The 16,191-nt window shown below is 39.0% G+C and overlaps 1 protein-coding gene and 1 non-coding gene across 3 annotated transcripts in view; both read left to right on the top strand.

The window, feature by feature from the left end:
- LCP1 (lymphocyte cytosolic protein 1) overlaps positions 1-16,191 on the top strand; it is an 84,905-nt gene that overhangs the window by 55,646 nt on the left and 13,068 nt on the right. For both annotated transcript variants that reach the window (XM_077778767.1, XM_077778766.1), the window contains exons 6-13: positions 965-1,046; positions 2,618-2,783; positions 4,128-4,270; positions 6,961-7,056; positions 8,903-9,098; positions 11,157-11,235; positions 12,089-12,203; positions 13,065-13,198. In XM_077778767.1, the coding sequence (XP_077634893.1) occupies positions 965-1,046; positions 2,618-2,783; positions 4,128-4,270; positions 6,961-7,056; positions 8,903-9,098; positions 11,157-11,235; positions 12,089-12,203; positions 13,065-13,198 (1,011 nt within the window). The remainder of the gene's footprint in view (positions 1-964; positions 1,047-2,617; positions 2,784-4,127; positions 4,271-6,960; positions 7,057-8,902; positions 9,099-11,156; positions 11,236-12,088; positions 12,204-13,064; positions 13,199-16,191) is intronic.
- Positions 15,443-15,549, top strand: LOC144243676 (U6 spliceosomal RNA). The gene has a single exon (XR_013338733.1). It is a non-coding gene; the product is annotated as a U6 spliceosomal RNA (small nuclear RNA).

Below are 16,191 nucleotides of genomic sequence, written 5' to 3'. Positions count from 1 at the left end.
TCACAAACAGTTTTATATCTTTCAAATAATAATTTAGGGGGTGGTTTTGCCTGAATTGCAATAAAGTATCTTTTATTTAAATATATGGAAACACACACACACGTGACAAAATTATGGGAATACATCTGTAAAGACCATCACAAAAAAGGTAGTTGTGTAAAAAGTATTAGGAAAAAATGTAAATGCTGATTTCTCATTAAAAACAAATAGCCACAGTCAAGTTTACTATTCTATGAATTTGTTGTTGTTCCTTTGGATTTAATTTTTTGACTTCCTTTCTTTAAATGAGATGGAAGTGACCTAAGGAAATTTATTTTTTATGCTCCAACCAAGTTGTTCAACGAAAGCTAAATGAGTAAAATCAGTTTTTCATGAATAATAACTGCTTACTTTAAGTGTCTGATCAATATAGTAGACACTTCACTGGGTGAAATTTCTCAAGCACTGATTCACCAGCGTGTACAGCAAGTAAGCAGGGTATAAAACATTTTATCATCCACTTAGTTAAAAGTGTAGTGTTCCACCAGGTGTCGATAGAAATTTAGACAGAAAGCACTGAGTGTTATGNTTAGAAAGAAAGGTATAGATGGTCATTTATATGTTAGGGACAATTTTCACAGCTGAGAAAGGAAAGTACTCCTGGTGAGTTTGCCTTGGTTTTCTACCCAGAATTTCCTAAGATGCTAAGGAAACCAGAATGATTTTGCAGCTTTTTAGATACATGAATGAAGTGGGGGGGTCCTTATTTCCTGCCTCAATATATTCGTCTGATTTCAGGAACATTAACCTTTCCCATAGATAGTGTGAATATAGTCAAAATTGCATAACTGACTTGATATCTATACACTGGATTGCGTAGACAATCTCATTGTCTTATTTTCTTATGGTATTGCTAGAATTCAAATTCAATATTACTGGACTCTGCTATTTGGAAGTCAGCTTTCTTTAATTGTTTCTTTCTCAGTAAAATGATCAACCTGTCAGTGCCAGACACAATTGACGAAAGAACAATCAACAAAAAGAAACTCACCCCCTTCACCATTCAGGTATGTCTTCTCTCTATTACCAGACTATAGGATTGTACTTGGAATTCATGAGCCCCAGAACTGCAGAGTCCACCTTTTCCGGGTGCTTGGACATTATTCCAGAGCGCAGGTTTGCGGCTGGTAATTCGTCATGACTAGTGCGATACAGAGACATTTTGTCTTTGTCTTTAATTAATAGAACAGGGGGGCCAGGGAGGGGGAATGTTGGTGGGGTATTAGTATTCGTGGGACATCCTTTGTTTTGGCAATTATGAATAAAATTCACATTGGCTAAAGTTTCAACTCAAACTTTCCTTAGCAATTTATCTTTGAGCCGATGCCAGGCACACCGCATTTTAGCTGAAAAGATAAGCCTTTCTAAGAATTGAAGGGCTGAAAGACGGGAAGTGCTTTGGCAGCCTCACAGCGGGATTGGCCACGGTCGGCGGGGTGATAAATATAACTTGGGTTTTTCAATTTGTTGATTAACTGGCACAGTAACCCATGGTTAAGTAAGCTGTATTTCTATGTTATGTTCCAGCGTTTTAACATTATTGTGATTCTCTTGCTCAGAAACCGTGTCTCACTACTTAAATCATGAACGATATATTATGCTGTTTGGTGTAAACAACACCGTGTACTTTTAAAATGAAAGTAGTAACCATAGTGAGGACAATGGTTACATGTATATGAACGTGCAGACTGTTAAATCTTGATGTTAAATTTTAGTCCTAGCTATAAATAGAATTGGTATTTGTATTCATCATTTGAGACCTACACTAAGGCAAAACCCCACTTTTTTCCCCGATAGTTCCCTTTCCAAGTCACTGTGGCCCGTGTTGTGTTTTTAATTTGTCATAAAAACAACTTCTGCATGTCCCTGCCCCAACATCTTCTCCTTTATGGACCCAAGAACAGTATATAGATTCTAGACTGAAAAGTTCATGGATTCTGTTCCAACTGTGTTTGAGATACATCACATGCATTGTTGTTAGTTCTAAGAACATGTGTGCATGTGTGTGTTTGAGTGTGTGTAGGCATATGTGTATTTAAGGTCCCCAGATATTATGGACACTCAGTAAATTCTCTTACTGAACACCACTTTATCTTTCCCAAGCATTCGATTTGTATCTTTTTCATTCTCTTAATACCCAATCTGAAAGTCAAAAAGCTGTTTTGTTACTCTCTTTTATGACCTTGATTTACATCAACACTTGTGTTGTTAATGATAGCCAGTGACAAGACAATGACAACTCTCAAAGGTACCCCTCTGTGTCTGGCCAGTGGAGATGCTGAGTGGATACGCTCCATCCCAGGGCAAAATGGAAAAATGGAAGACTCATTAGTTTCCTCCGGGCCAGGATGGGCCTTCAGCTCAGGGAGACGGTTTGATTGAACAGATACCGCGTAAGCCCAGTGTCTGGGTTACCAGATTTCCCCCTTCAGTTGTTACTCACTGCTTTTTCTCAATGTTAAAATTTAGTGAAGACCATGCCTCTAGACCTCTGAACTTTCCAGAGGCAAAACATTGTTGTTGACCATTTGACATCTGCAAACTCAAAACCCAAATTTGTACAACTTTCCTCCCTCAGGAGAATTTGAACCTGGCTCTGAATTCTGCCTCAGCCATTGGATGCCACGTGGTTAACATTGGGGCTGAGGACTTGAAGGAGGGGAAGCCCTACCTGGTCCTGGGACTTTTGTGGCAGGTCATCAAGATTGGGTTGTTTGCTGACATTGAGCTCAGCAGAAATGAAGGTATGAGCTGAGCCACAAATGTTATTAATGGCATGGCTTTTTATTAATGCATGTGTTGGGGGCTGTAAGAGGAAGATGTCAGGAAGAGTGAAGCCCAGAATCCTCAGTTTTTAAAAACTATGGTTGTATTGAATCTGTTGCATTAATGTAACAGTTTCTATCCACACTGACCGGGCTTTTTAGAAGGACAGAGCAAAAGCTTTTTAAGACCGCAAGCTAATAGTAATGCTTGTTTAGAACCTAGAGCCCAGTCTGGCTGTCTGGGATCTAACCTCAAGAGCTTTTCTGGGTTCACATTGCCTTTAGATACTTTGTACCCAAATAGAGTACTTCTTTTAACTTGTATTTTGTGAAGCAATTCTGATTCATATACTGCAGTGATAGTGCCAGATTAGGAGAAACTTGGTCTATTTCTTACCAAGACTATGGAGGATTACACTGAGAGTTTCAGAGTTCTCAGCTAAACATTATAGCTGTCAATCTTATCCTGTCTGCTGTCAGCATCCTCCCTCATTTAAACAATCACAGCCCTGTGGTACAGACAGAAGTAGTAGATTGTGATAAGAATCATACAAAAAACGGGGTTACTTTTTAGTTTTCTGGTACAGATCCCAAGAATATGAAATCTGTAGCCCAATTCTAATCTTGATTTATATATTCTTTTAAATTTCTGTCTCCAAATCACAATAACCAGGGAAGGATCCTGGGTTGCCATTTAAACCAATATATAAAGCATGATATAGAGGAGAAAAAGCAAATAGGAAACTTAGAACCCACAAGAAAGAATATTGATTTGCACATTATGACCTCAACTGCATTTAAGCCTTCTAGCTGAGCAAAATATATTTATTCAGCTGGGAAAAATAGAGGAAAGAGTTGATTACACTTTTTGAGATGCTATAATTATTCAAGCGAGCATTTGAAATTCAAAACCCCTATGGGAATAGAAAAGAGGACAATTGTCATTATAAAATTGGGCTCTTAAAAGCAAAACTGTTGTCATATTGTGAAATGTGGTCTGATGGAGCCAGCAGAGCTTTCTGAGCCGATGGTCTTGGTTATTTCTGTGTCTCTGCTCTGATACTCTTAGGCACAGCTTTGAGATTCACTGGTGACTTGCCTTCCCCACCTGAAAAATGAGGACAATAGATAAGATCTCAATACCTTACATTTGTTTTCAGGGAATGGTAATAAAGCGTTTATTCCACAGTACAGGCTTATAAATACCTTTACCTTAGAGAAATAACATTGCTATGTTGGCTTTCCAGCAGAGCCCATTGAAAGTTCTAACGAATCTCAAATATCCCCTGTATTTATCTATCTTCGGCTTTTGTCCTTCTTCAGCTCTGATTGCTCTTTTGAGAGAAGGGGAGAGTCTGGAAGACTTGATGAAACTCTCCCCCGAGGAGCTCCTGCTGAGGTGGGCTAATTACCACCTGGAGAATGCAGGCTGCAACAAGATCAACAACTTCAGCACGGACATCAAGGTAGGAGGCGTGTGCTTCGAACACGGCCAACTGCTGCCGTGACGGGGGATTGGGGCGTTGATGGAGAAAAGACAGAGACTCAGGCTATGTCACTTCAGAACCTCTAGGGTTAGTTAGAGGGTGGCTGGTGCCCTGCGAACTGCGGGATCCCTGTGCAGCTCTCGCTCTGGGCCCCACGCAGATCTGTCCAAAGTACTAGTGACTTTGATGCAGCAGCGTGGAAGGGAGGTGGCCCTTTCTGGAGCTGGAATGTCAGCAAGTGAAGGGAGGGAAGGGCAAGAGGTGAGACTGCTTTTCAAGGAACAGAGTACGTGTAGGCCTGTGATGTCTCTCTCATGTTTTCAGTGGGAGCATCAGGTGAGAATCCTTTAAAAAAATTAAATGAGTTACTCTTCTAATTACACTAAGAATACCAAACACGGTGTCTAGTGCACGGTGCCAGGCACTGTTCTACTAGCTTTATGCATGTAATTGGCTCATTTGATCCTCACAGTAAACCTTTGAGATAAAGATTATTATTTTCTCATTTTACAGATAAGGAAACTGAGGTTAAAGAGAATTTTAGGTAATTGGTTCAAGTTCACAGAGCTGGGGAACAGGATCGGATTCAGATCCAGCAGTCAGCCTCCGTGGTCCCCATATTGGACCACCAGACATACTGCCTGTCTAAAACAATTCATGGATTCCTTGAAAGGTTTTCATTTGTAGAAACCAGAGTGGGTTTTAGAAGATGATGATCCTGGAAACCATCTGCAATGAGAATTGGCCCCAGGACATGAAGAAGGGCAATCAGTCCTACAACAGAGATCCAAAGGGGGAACGGCTGAGGGAAGCATGCCCTGTGGTTTCAAAACTTTGTGAAAAGTTCCATGTCACGGTGAAGGACAGAGGTTGACGTTGAAGACAGAAGTGCTGAGGTAGAAAGAGCTTAAGGAGAGGCCAGGAGGCTCATAAGGCAGGCGCTAGTAGTAAATGGTGTGAGAGACTGGGATGTAGCTTGAGAAATGGTCCACTTTCTCAAAAGCTAAAGAAAAGTTCTCCGTGGAGTCGGAGGAAAGGTCACATGACTCACCAAAAGTCAACCCCGGTTTATATTTCTGTAAGTGACAGCTTCAGCTTCCCCCTCTGTGGACTCAGTGGCTGCCAGGCCTGGTGCCAATTAGAGTGAAGCTTCTAGATACGCAGTCCCCCATTCCTTAGGACCTAAGCTAATAATGACAAGTTAATTTTTCTAACCATGTAACTTTCACTGGCTATTATTAGTCTAGCGCCACTAATCTAACGGGGGATTTAACAGGAGCTGGACAGTGGCATTATCTTCCTTTGTGCTCAGCTGTTAAGCTCTGCACCTGTTTCAGCCAAAATTTCCAAGCTTTTCTTCCAAAATTAGGCTGCTTCATCTGAGCCATAAATTTATCTGATTTCCAATTACTAAAACTGTGTTTTTTAGAATAATAATCATCAGAACTAGCAAGCTGAGCATATACAAGGGTTGTGCCTGTGACCAAAGAACAGCTGTATCCCGCCCAAGGTCAGGGCTGTGATGTATGTCAGAGTACCTGGAACTTTGAGGGGTTTCAGTCATACAGAGTCAGCACAGCTGGGCGCAGGGGAAACACCTGCCCCTGAGTGAGTGAGAGAGATTTATTAGGGTCAGATAAAACAGGGCTAGTCTCAGCAAAGCTAAACAGATATACCACAAGGTAGGCAGGTTTCTTTTGTGCCAAACACCTGCATGGAACTTTCACTGACTTCAAAATAGCTACAGAGAAAGAAAAGGGGTGGGTGCAAGGGAGAGATAAAAATGGGTTTCCCCAGGCACACCATCAGGGGCTGGCTTACCTGTGTTCTGATCTTTCTAATATCACAGGTGGAGAGCATACCTCTGCTCTCCCCAGGCCTGGTCTAGTTTTAAAAACAAAAAGAGTAACAGCTGATTTCTCAGTCTTTAAGAGAAATTAAGATGCATTTAAATAATTGCAATAAACTACCTGAATAGTGCATGCTTCTACCAAATGAGCATAAGTTTATAATTTTAAGACTAAGATTCTGAGAATTCTTTTTGTCAATAAGCATATTCGTAGAAACATGAGATTTCAGTATCTATATGCAATCTGCTAGAAACTTAATCTTTTTCAACTTTGTAATGAACATTAAATGCACTTGTCATAGTAATATCTCCTTTTATGTAAAGATTGCTTGTTAATGCTTCAACCTTCTGTCTCTGAAATTTTTCTTTTTCTTTTGCTGATTGTCCACTTAAATGTATTTTTAAGCTCTGCTTTAAACTTCTGCTTCCTTTTTCTGTCACTTTTTTTTAATTCAACCTTAGCTGACTGACTTCTACAGCAATATAAAGGTATTTTTTTTTCTGTATACAATTTAATACATATACATAAAGTCTTTTTCTCCCCTAAGTACCACAGAGTAGCATTTGCCTCTTTGGGTTGCCTTCTGTGTGTGTCATATATTTGTTATACCTCTTTTTAAAAAGAAAGTCCAATATGTATGTAAACAGACAAATCGAAAACTCAAATTAGTGAATGTTTCCAGCGTTGTTAATTAAGTTGCATTCTTGAATGACAGTCAAATAATAAAATAGAATATGTTTGCTTTTGGGAAATTACTGTCTTGCTAAGTATGTAATTAGCTGCGCTGTTTTGAAATTGTAATTTCTTAATTTCTCACAGGACTCCAAAGCTTATTACCACCTGCTTGAACAGGTGGCTCCAAAAGGAGATGAAGAAGGCATTCCTGCTGTCGTTATCGACATGTCAGGACTCAGGGTAAGGCCATGTCCCAAGCTGCGTTTAGAGAACGTGAGGTTAAGTTGGTAGTTCCATTGCCCCCCGTGACCCTGACTCTGGGGCTGCATGAGTGGAGATCTCTGCGTGAAGCCCTGTTAAAACTGTTAATAATAGTTAATGGTTCAGGGTAACAACTGTGGGAAATTGAATCTGAAAATGGATGTTAAGGAAAGAAAGAAACTACCACCAATCCAATGCCACACATTTCTGTATACGGTTCATCATTTAATAGGGCACAACAATGCCAAGAGGTATGATTAGTTCACGTTTAGGTACCCGAGTATTATTTCTAGAAATCAGTGGGATATTTATACAAATAAATAAACTTTCACTTTGTAAATAAAAAAATCTGAGTCTGAGAAGGATTAATTAGTATGTCCAAGATCATATGACAGACTGTTGGAAGTTATCTGATCTAAGGCTGAGGTCCTTTTCTTCTGATGATAATAAGGAAACAACACCCCAGCTTTGGTCTTATGTACCAGGTACTATACTAGGCATGTTGTATACACTGTGTCTAACCCATGCAAACATCACTAAGCTAAGTGTTAATAATTATTTTATGGTTGAGAAAACTGAAGGTCACAGAGGCTAATAATCATCTTGTGGCCACAGAGCCGGTACATGGCATAGAAAAGATTTAAACCCAGGATGGCTCCCATATTCATCCAGCCACAACTCTGCCTCATGACATCAGTGGGGATAATAGGAGAAAAGGGCTGGATAAGATTGTGTGAGTTCTTAGAAGTGTCTGGTTTGGGGTGGGGGGATGGGTACGGAGAGGGGCACTTGTGGGGATGAGCACTGGGTGTTATATGGAAACCAACTTGACAATAAACTATTTGAAAAAAAAAAAAAAGTGTAGTTTGAGGATTCTTAAAAACCGTCAACACAGACCTTAGTTTTTCTATCACTTTAATATTGACCTTGAGAGATTACCTTATCCATTTTTGTGCCTCCTTTGATATCATTAGAGTTAAGTCCAATCAGTGAACATTAAAGTTAACTCATTTCTGAATGAGAAACTCATGAAATGTATCATGTTCAGTGTTATCTAGTAAAGCTTCAATTAATAAATAATTCAATTTAAGTTCTGTTTTCTGAAAATTAGTGGTTTCATAGACTCTTAAGAATTTTAAGAAAGGTGGACCACATTTAAACAAAACTTTACCTTCTAATAAGAGTCTACTTAAAAGGACTGGAGATCCTCTACAACTCTTTGAATAGAATTTTAATAGATCACATCCTCAAAGAAGTGTACAAAAGCCAAATTGTGCTTATGTATTTTTCAATGACACTATGTAGCTCGCCTAACTGATCACATTTATTTTGAGTTGCAAGTGTACCAACTCAGTTTGGAAAAGGTGTTTATACTAATCAGAAGTTCTTATTGACAGGTGTAAATATCTTTGATGAACGGAAGAGTATAATTTTTGATGATCACATGAACACTTTTGATAGACAAAATATCATGGACTCTGCAAACAAATAATAAAAAGGAAGCTTAATCATAGAAAATAATTAAGGTCAACTTAAATGATGGATTGTAGAATCTCTTGAATCTCTTTAAAAACAGGACAACTACGCATTCATCTGAAATAGTTCTGTATAGAGATGAGAGACTCAGTTTCTGAGATTCCTTTTACGTGTAACTTGCTGATTTCAGTTTAGGCAACCGTAAGTAACAGTATGCTGTGGTTAAGTGTCTCTCTGAGGTTATGCACTGAGGACTTCAGTATGGTTCCCATTCCTTTTTCATGTTACCCTGCCTACTTTGTGCATGGAGAGCCTTGACCCAACCTTGACCTGACCTTCATCATTACAGGAGAAGGACGACATCCAGAGGGCAGAGTGCATGCTGCAGCAGGCAGAGAGGCTGGGCTGCCGGCAATTTGTCACAGCCACAGATGTTGTTCGAGGCAACCCTAAGTTGAACTTGGCTTTCATTGCCAACCTCTTTAACAGATACCCTGCCCTGCACAAACCAGAGAACCAGGACATCGACTGGGGGGCTCTTGAAGGTAATTGGAAACCTGTTGCTGATAGGTTCCTAAAGGCATTCACAATTCTAATTCAAGGGCAGTTTGAAATTACCTGCTAAGCAAATGTAAATCCCTCACACATTGGGGAAGATTTGCCAACAGGTCAGCAATTCTCTGGTATATAACAAAGAGAATAAATAGATTAATCAAGTCAATTACAGCCTAGCAGGAATAATCAAATACCATTATATCATGTCCATTATACATAGGCTTCATCCATTATCAGAATTAAATGTTTTAGGGAAGACAATGCATTTAATTATCAGATGAAATAAATCCTGAGTTCCAAAAACCTAATTTATGTACTTAATGGACTGAGTGTTAATTCCTGGAGGCAAGAGATTGCAGCCACTCATCATCTAAAAATATTTAACTTAATGCTAAGAGGTGCTTAGTGGGGTTTTTGTTTTGTTACTTCAATTTGGATTTGGGGGTGGGGTGGGGAAGAGTAAAGTTTTGAGGCAGAATCTCTAACAGTTGGAACTTGGGGATTAGTGCCCTAAGATCAAACAAAAAGCATGTAGCTGTAGTCGGGTCCTTTTCCCTGTCGTGAATTAGTTTCAATATTGAGACAAAAAAATTCAAGACAAAATTGATATGAAATGAATCCAACCAAAGAAAGGAAATCTAGATTTAAAATCTCGATTTTTCTTTTTCTGCAATGCCTTACCCAAGCTGGATGTGCAAAATCAATCTGTATTCCAACAGTGGTGCCTTTGAATCATTTGATAAATTGTGGTCAGGGGTCCAGGCGTTTTGTTGATTACCAAGTATATACATCAAGCCCTCTAATCACCCACTTCCAGCTGCCTCTCGAACATCCCCATTTGGTTCCTCTGCCATCACTTGGAATTCAGCAAACACAAAGCAGAATTTATCCTGTCTGCCCCCACCCCACCCCCACCCTGCAACATGCATCCCCATCTTGCTACCATCTCCCCGCTCTCCCTTAGAAATTCTCCATTTTCACTACTCATACCACTTTTTTCTTCAGTCATCACAACCCTGGATTCTGCTTTGATATTTTCCTCTTCGCCTCTAAGTCTACTGAATTAGTAAATACTAATAGTTCTTCTTGCAGAATGGCTTTCAGATTGTTATTTTTCCTTACTGCTTTCTGGGCTCTTATTAAATCATACACCAATCATTTCAATAGGTCTTAGGGGCCTGTCTCTCCATTTATCAGGCACTTGAATGTACCCATGTGCCGGTGGCACACGCTTTCCCCTCTGCGTGTTTAATTTAAATGCACGTTGCCTTTCAGTAATTTCGCACACTGCTGCCAGGCACATCACAGTACCGCCTTCATTATATCTCTGCCTTGCTCAGGAATTTATTATAGTAATAAAAAAGAGAGCCCATAATGGCTGGCATTGTTTAATATATCAACCCAAATCTGGTAGCTGGCAATCAGAGATCCCCGATTCTGGTTCCAGCTGCTCCAGCCTTATCTCCATGTATAACACAGATCCCTGAAAAATGAGTGCCTAATGGTCTTAACACAGACCTTGCCTCTCGCTCCCTTTATGTTCCTATTTACCCTGTCTCCTCTCCCCACCACTTACCATTCCCTCAAATCCTCTCCCCTTTCCTCTTTGCAGTCCAGATTTGACTAGTCCTGTAAGGTGAGGCTCAAATTCCACTCCCTCCAAATTTAGCCCACATTATTCTCTCTCCTGTCTGAACTCAAATAGCAAATATATTTACCTCCTATGCTGGCTCTCTAGCTTGCATGATCTCACTCTGATGCCTAGAAGTCTTGTCCTTGAAAGAATGTTAGCCTTTTAAGCACCAACTCTGAACCACTTCTCCGGACAGGAGCTCATACACTAATAGATGCTACAGAAACAGTCACTGAATTGGAATAGAGAAAAGAATTAACACAGCACAAGTGTCATCCAAATCTATTAAGGTTTATTGAATTAATTTTTTCATTCTTCATCTAGTTTTTAGTATAACCTCTTTAGTGAAACTTTGATCATGAAAAATGCCTATTTTTTTAGGGGCCTGAAAGATAATGGGTCTTTTTTAATTTAGGTGAGACGAGAGAAGAACGGACATTTAGGAACTGGATGAATTCCTTGGGCGTTAACCCTCGAGTCAATCATTTGTACAGGTGAGAATATGTAGGGACTCATCCCTTCTTTTTAAACATACAGATCTTTTTTTTTTGAAGTTTACTTATTTATTTTGAGAGAGAGCAAGAATGAGAGGGAAAAGAGCAGAGAAAGAGGGAGAGAGAGAAAGAGAAAGAGTATCCCAAGTAAGCCCCACGCTGCCACTGCAGAGTCCATCATGGGGCCAGAACTCATGAACTGTGAGATCATGACCTGAGCCTAAATCAAGAGTTTGACACTTAACTGACTGAGCCACCCAGGCGCCCCATGTAGGGATTCATCTTTAACGTGAGAACTGAGACCTTGAAAGATCCCTGGGATTTCAGATACCTCTATGGCGTGCAACTCTCTTCCCCAAATGTGTGCATCTTGATGAGAAGGGGAATAATACCAAATGGAGCTGCCCGTGTTGTGTCTTCAGCTGAGAAACTCACTTCCATTGACCATCCTTGCTGTGTGTTCAGTAGAAAAATCAGAATCCAGCAAACAGACAGATTTACTACATATTGTAAGCCTGCGATCTGCTCATGAGCAGGCAAAACAAACAAAAAAGTTAAGTGTATGGGATTGGGTCTCCCATGCTATTTGTTGAAGCCATATTTCTTTTCCTGGAGGCAGCATGTTCTGGCTTATGGGAGCATAGGCAGTCACACTTGGGAGAGACCTTGAGGAAGTTTCTTCAGTTTCTCTGAGTCAGAGTTTCTTCACCTCTACAGATGGAGCTGCTAATACCAATTTTGCCAGGTTATCGCAAATATCCCTTGTGCTGATGTATAAAGAAGTACCTGCCCACTGCAGGCCCTTAATAAATGGTGACGACCTGAGAATTCTTTTCTGTTTGTTTTTGTTCAGTGACTTATCAGATGCCCTGGTCATCTTCCAGCTCTATGAAAAGATTAAAGTCCCTGTTGATTGGAACAGAGTAAACAAACCACCATACCCCAAACTGGGAGGCAACATGAAGAAGGTAAACAATGACTCTTTGATGTTCCAACAGGCAGGTTAAGCCATAAGCCTGCAGGAGCACCCTGTGAATACTTAGATAAGTAATGTTTATCCAGGGATTAAATTATAGTACAGCAATCAGAAGCCTGAATAGTTTCATTAAAGTGAGTCCATTATTTCAGTTGATTACTTATTTATAATTCCATGTCAGATGTCTTTAAACATTATGATGTAAAAATTCTAATTAAGATAATTAGAGCGAGCAGAACTACAGGGTTGCTTTTCCACCAGCAGGATCCTTATTCTAATTCCTAAAGAATTAGAGCTTTATACAGACAGTTTGACTTATACAAAGAACTGTGGGGACACTTTGTTTCATAAAAACAGCAATGGGGTTGGCACAAATATTTCTCACCATCTCTTGTCTCTCTGGCTCTTTACGATCCAAGCGTAGCCATGGGAATACCTGTCCCACACGTCAGCCATTATGTGCGTGTAGGATGGAGGATCTGGATTTTCCATGTCGGCCTCCACAAATTCAGCGGTTCTAGGAATAGTATGGACAGGTAACTGGGCATGGCCCTCTATTTCTGTGGTGTGAGATAGCCATGACAGTATTCATAATAATGAATTCATTTTGGTTTTGCACTTGGAGCACACTAGAAATATTTTTTGGTGGACACAAGGAGTTCTAGGGAAGAAAAGATGGCAAATACTTTGACTAATTAGAATCCTAGAATTGCAGAACCAGACAAGACATGAGAGACCATTCAGTCTGATGATATTTATTTCATTTTGTGTCTTTTTTAAAAATTATCTCATCTGGTATTTCTGACCATAGAGATTATGGCATTAGAATGCGTTCCTTCTTGCTCCTTAACAGCTTGAGAATTGTAACTACGCAGTGGAGCTGGGGAAGAATCAAGCTAAGTTTTCTCTGGTTGGCATCGGTGGACAAGATCTCAATGAAGGAAATCGTACTCTAACATTAGCCTTGATATGGCAGTTAATGAGAAGGTAATGTATCAGGGAAGTGGCTTTTTATTGGGTATCTTATCGACCTGGAAAAATATGAGCACATTTTCAGGAATGTGATATAAACCAGCAAAACTACATTGTAAGCTAAACTTAAAACCAAAGGAGTATTTTTTAAAATTTCCTATTATTTTTTTCCTGTTATTTTCCCAATTTTTATTTTCCTGTTATTTTTTTCCTATTTTATTTTAAGCTAAACTTAAAACCAAAGGGGAGCTTTGTTATTTCCCTGTCATTTTTTTCCTTTCAAGTCTTTAAATTTTCTTTAAGGTATTTTGAAACTCTGTTATTAGATTACTAAATATTTTAGATGGCTTGTCATTTTAACGAGTTACCCCTTTCTCATCATGGCATGACCTTGTTTACTCCTGATAATATTCTTTTCTTTGAAATCTACTTTTTCTGATGTTAATATAGCTACTCCAGCTTTCTCTTGATTAATGTTGGCATGACATATCTTTGTCCAATATTTTTGATTTATATAAATAAGTCAATTATCTTTTAAAGAGGCTTTCACAATAAGGGGAAAATGTGCTATACTTACTTACACCTTTGCCATTTCTGGTGCTTTTCTTTCCATGGTGTTGATCTATATTTCCATCTGATTTAGTTTACTTTCTATCTGAAATATTTCTAATATGTACATCCACTGGTGAGGATGCATTTCAGCCTCCAGATGCCTAAAAAGTCTTTATTCCATTTTCAGTTTTGAAAGATATTTTCTCTGAGTGTGGAATTCTAGGTTGATAGTTTTTTTTTTCTTTTGGTACTTCAAAAATAATGTTCTTTGTCTTCTGGCTTGCATTGTTTCCAGTGATAAATCTGTTATTCTTATCTTCATTCCTTTGATATAATGTCTTTTTTCCGTGGCATATTTTCAGATTTTCTCCTTATCACTGGTTTTAAGCAAGTTGATTATAATGGGCTTTTGGTATAATGGGCTTGAGTTTTGTTGAACTTCTTGAAATTGAGAGTTTATAGTTTAAATCAAATGTGGAAAACTTTTGGCTTTTATTTCCTCAAATATGTTTCCTGTACCACCCAGTCCAGTTTGTTTTTGGGTAACTCCAAGTCCACACCTATTTGGTCATTTGAAGTTGTCCCTGGGTTTATTGATACTCTATTCATTTCCCCCCTCTGTTTTCATTTTTCCACAGTATGTTTCATTTGGGATAATTTCTATTGCTTTGTCTTCAAGTTCACTAAGCTCTTCTTCTTCAGTGTCTAATTTTACATTAATTCCATCCAGTATATATAGTTTTTTTTTAATCTCAGACATTATAGTTTACATGTATAAAAATTTGAGTAGGGTCTTTTCAGCATCTCCTGAATCTCTTTTCTCTACATATAGAATATAATTATAGTGACTTATTTATGGGTCTGTTTCTATTGATTGATTTTTGTCTTCATTATAGGTCATACTTCACTGCTTCTTTGCATGCCTACTAATTTTTTATTGTGTGTGAAGCATTGTGAATTTCACCTTGCTATGTGCTGGATATATCTGTTTGCCTTTAAATATTCTTATATTTTGTCCCAGGATGCAGTTAAGTTACTTAAACGCAGTTTGATCCTTTTGAGCCTAACTTTTAAGTTCACTTAGTTTTGAGCTAATTTTGTCTCTCGATACTGAGATAATCCTCTCTGAGTACTGAACTTGATGCTCCATGTATCATGAGGGTTTTGACACTCTAGCTGGTGGGAACCACATTAGTTACAGTGCTGTGTGAGTCCCAAGAGTCATTCTGCCCATTCGCTTCTGACAGCTCTGGTCCCAGTCTTTGGTAGTTTTCTCTCACACATGTGCTGAGTTTACTCACTTTACTCAGCTAAAGACTTGTGGCAAACACTCTGAAAATGTCTGGAGCTTTCTTTCTAGATGACTCTTTGCTTTCCAGGCAGCTCTCTCCTCTCTGATACTCTGCTCCAGGCACCTTGGCTTCCTTGAGTTGTCAGTCCTGTCCTCTCAACTCAGAGGGACCGCTGGTGCTCTGCTTGGGTTCTCTCTCCCTGCACTGCAGCCTGGAAACTACATGCAATAAGCTGGGACAGTCGTAGGGCTCACCAGATTTACCTTCCTAATTTCAAGAATGACTGTTTTGTGCTTCCTATTGTCCAGTGTCTGAGCAACAATGTTTTATATGTTTTTCATTGTGTTTGGATGTTTAAGGCAAAAGAGTAAATCTGGTCCCTGTCACCACATCATGGCCAGAAGCAGAATTTCCTGTGCTCGCTTCGGCAGCACATACACTAAAATTGGAACGACACAGAGAAGATTAGCATGGTCCCTGTGCAAGGATGACACGCAAGTTCGTGAGGCATTCCATATTTTTAAATTTAAAAAAATTAAATTAATAAAAAATAATTTAAAAAAGCAAAAAAAAAAGAAAATGAATGTACAAAAAAAGAAGCAGAATTTCCTGCTAGTTCTTCACAAGATAATTTTAGATACCTTTTAGAGTTTAATATAAACCTGATTAACGTGAGAGCCATGTGGCAACAAGGCAGAATATGATATATAAGTAGAAAATAAATTATCATAAAAGTAAACAATTTTTGGTACAAAATCATGAGCCTAGGAAGAATTTAAGAGAGCAAATCTGTAAGTATAAAACAGTTTACTTTTAAATGCTTCACACTTTTCCCCTCTACTGATAGCCTTGACCAGGCAGAAATCTTACATCCCTTAATTAGAATCTATGTTACTATGACTAAATTCATTTTCTACCTGGAAGGAAGTTCCAGAGACCACATGTCACATTACATTATGTCTAACAAGTAAATGACAAAGACGAGGCATGTGTCTCTAGGCACTCTGGCTTTATTCCCAAGCCACCGTCTGTAGGTCCTGATATTCTTAATGGTCCTCAAAGTATGTCAGTGTTTGCAGGTGATGTCGTATAATCAGAAATGATCATAATGGAGTTCACTACCTGATTCTCACTTGCTTTACCGGGTATAGTGCTCAACCACCC

Source organism: Crocuta crocuta, unplaced genomic scaffold, assembly GCF_008692635.1.
Source record: "Crocuta crocuta isolate KB4526 unplaced genomic scaffold, BGI_CrCroc_1.0 scaffold586, whole genome shotgun sequence".
Classification (NCBI taxonomy): Eukaryota; Metazoa; Chordata; class Mammalia; order Carnivora; family Hyaenidae; genus Crocuta; species Crocuta crocuta.
The sequence above is the reverse complement of the archived record's forward strand: the minus strand, read 5'-3'. Positions and strand labels throughout refer to the sequence as shown.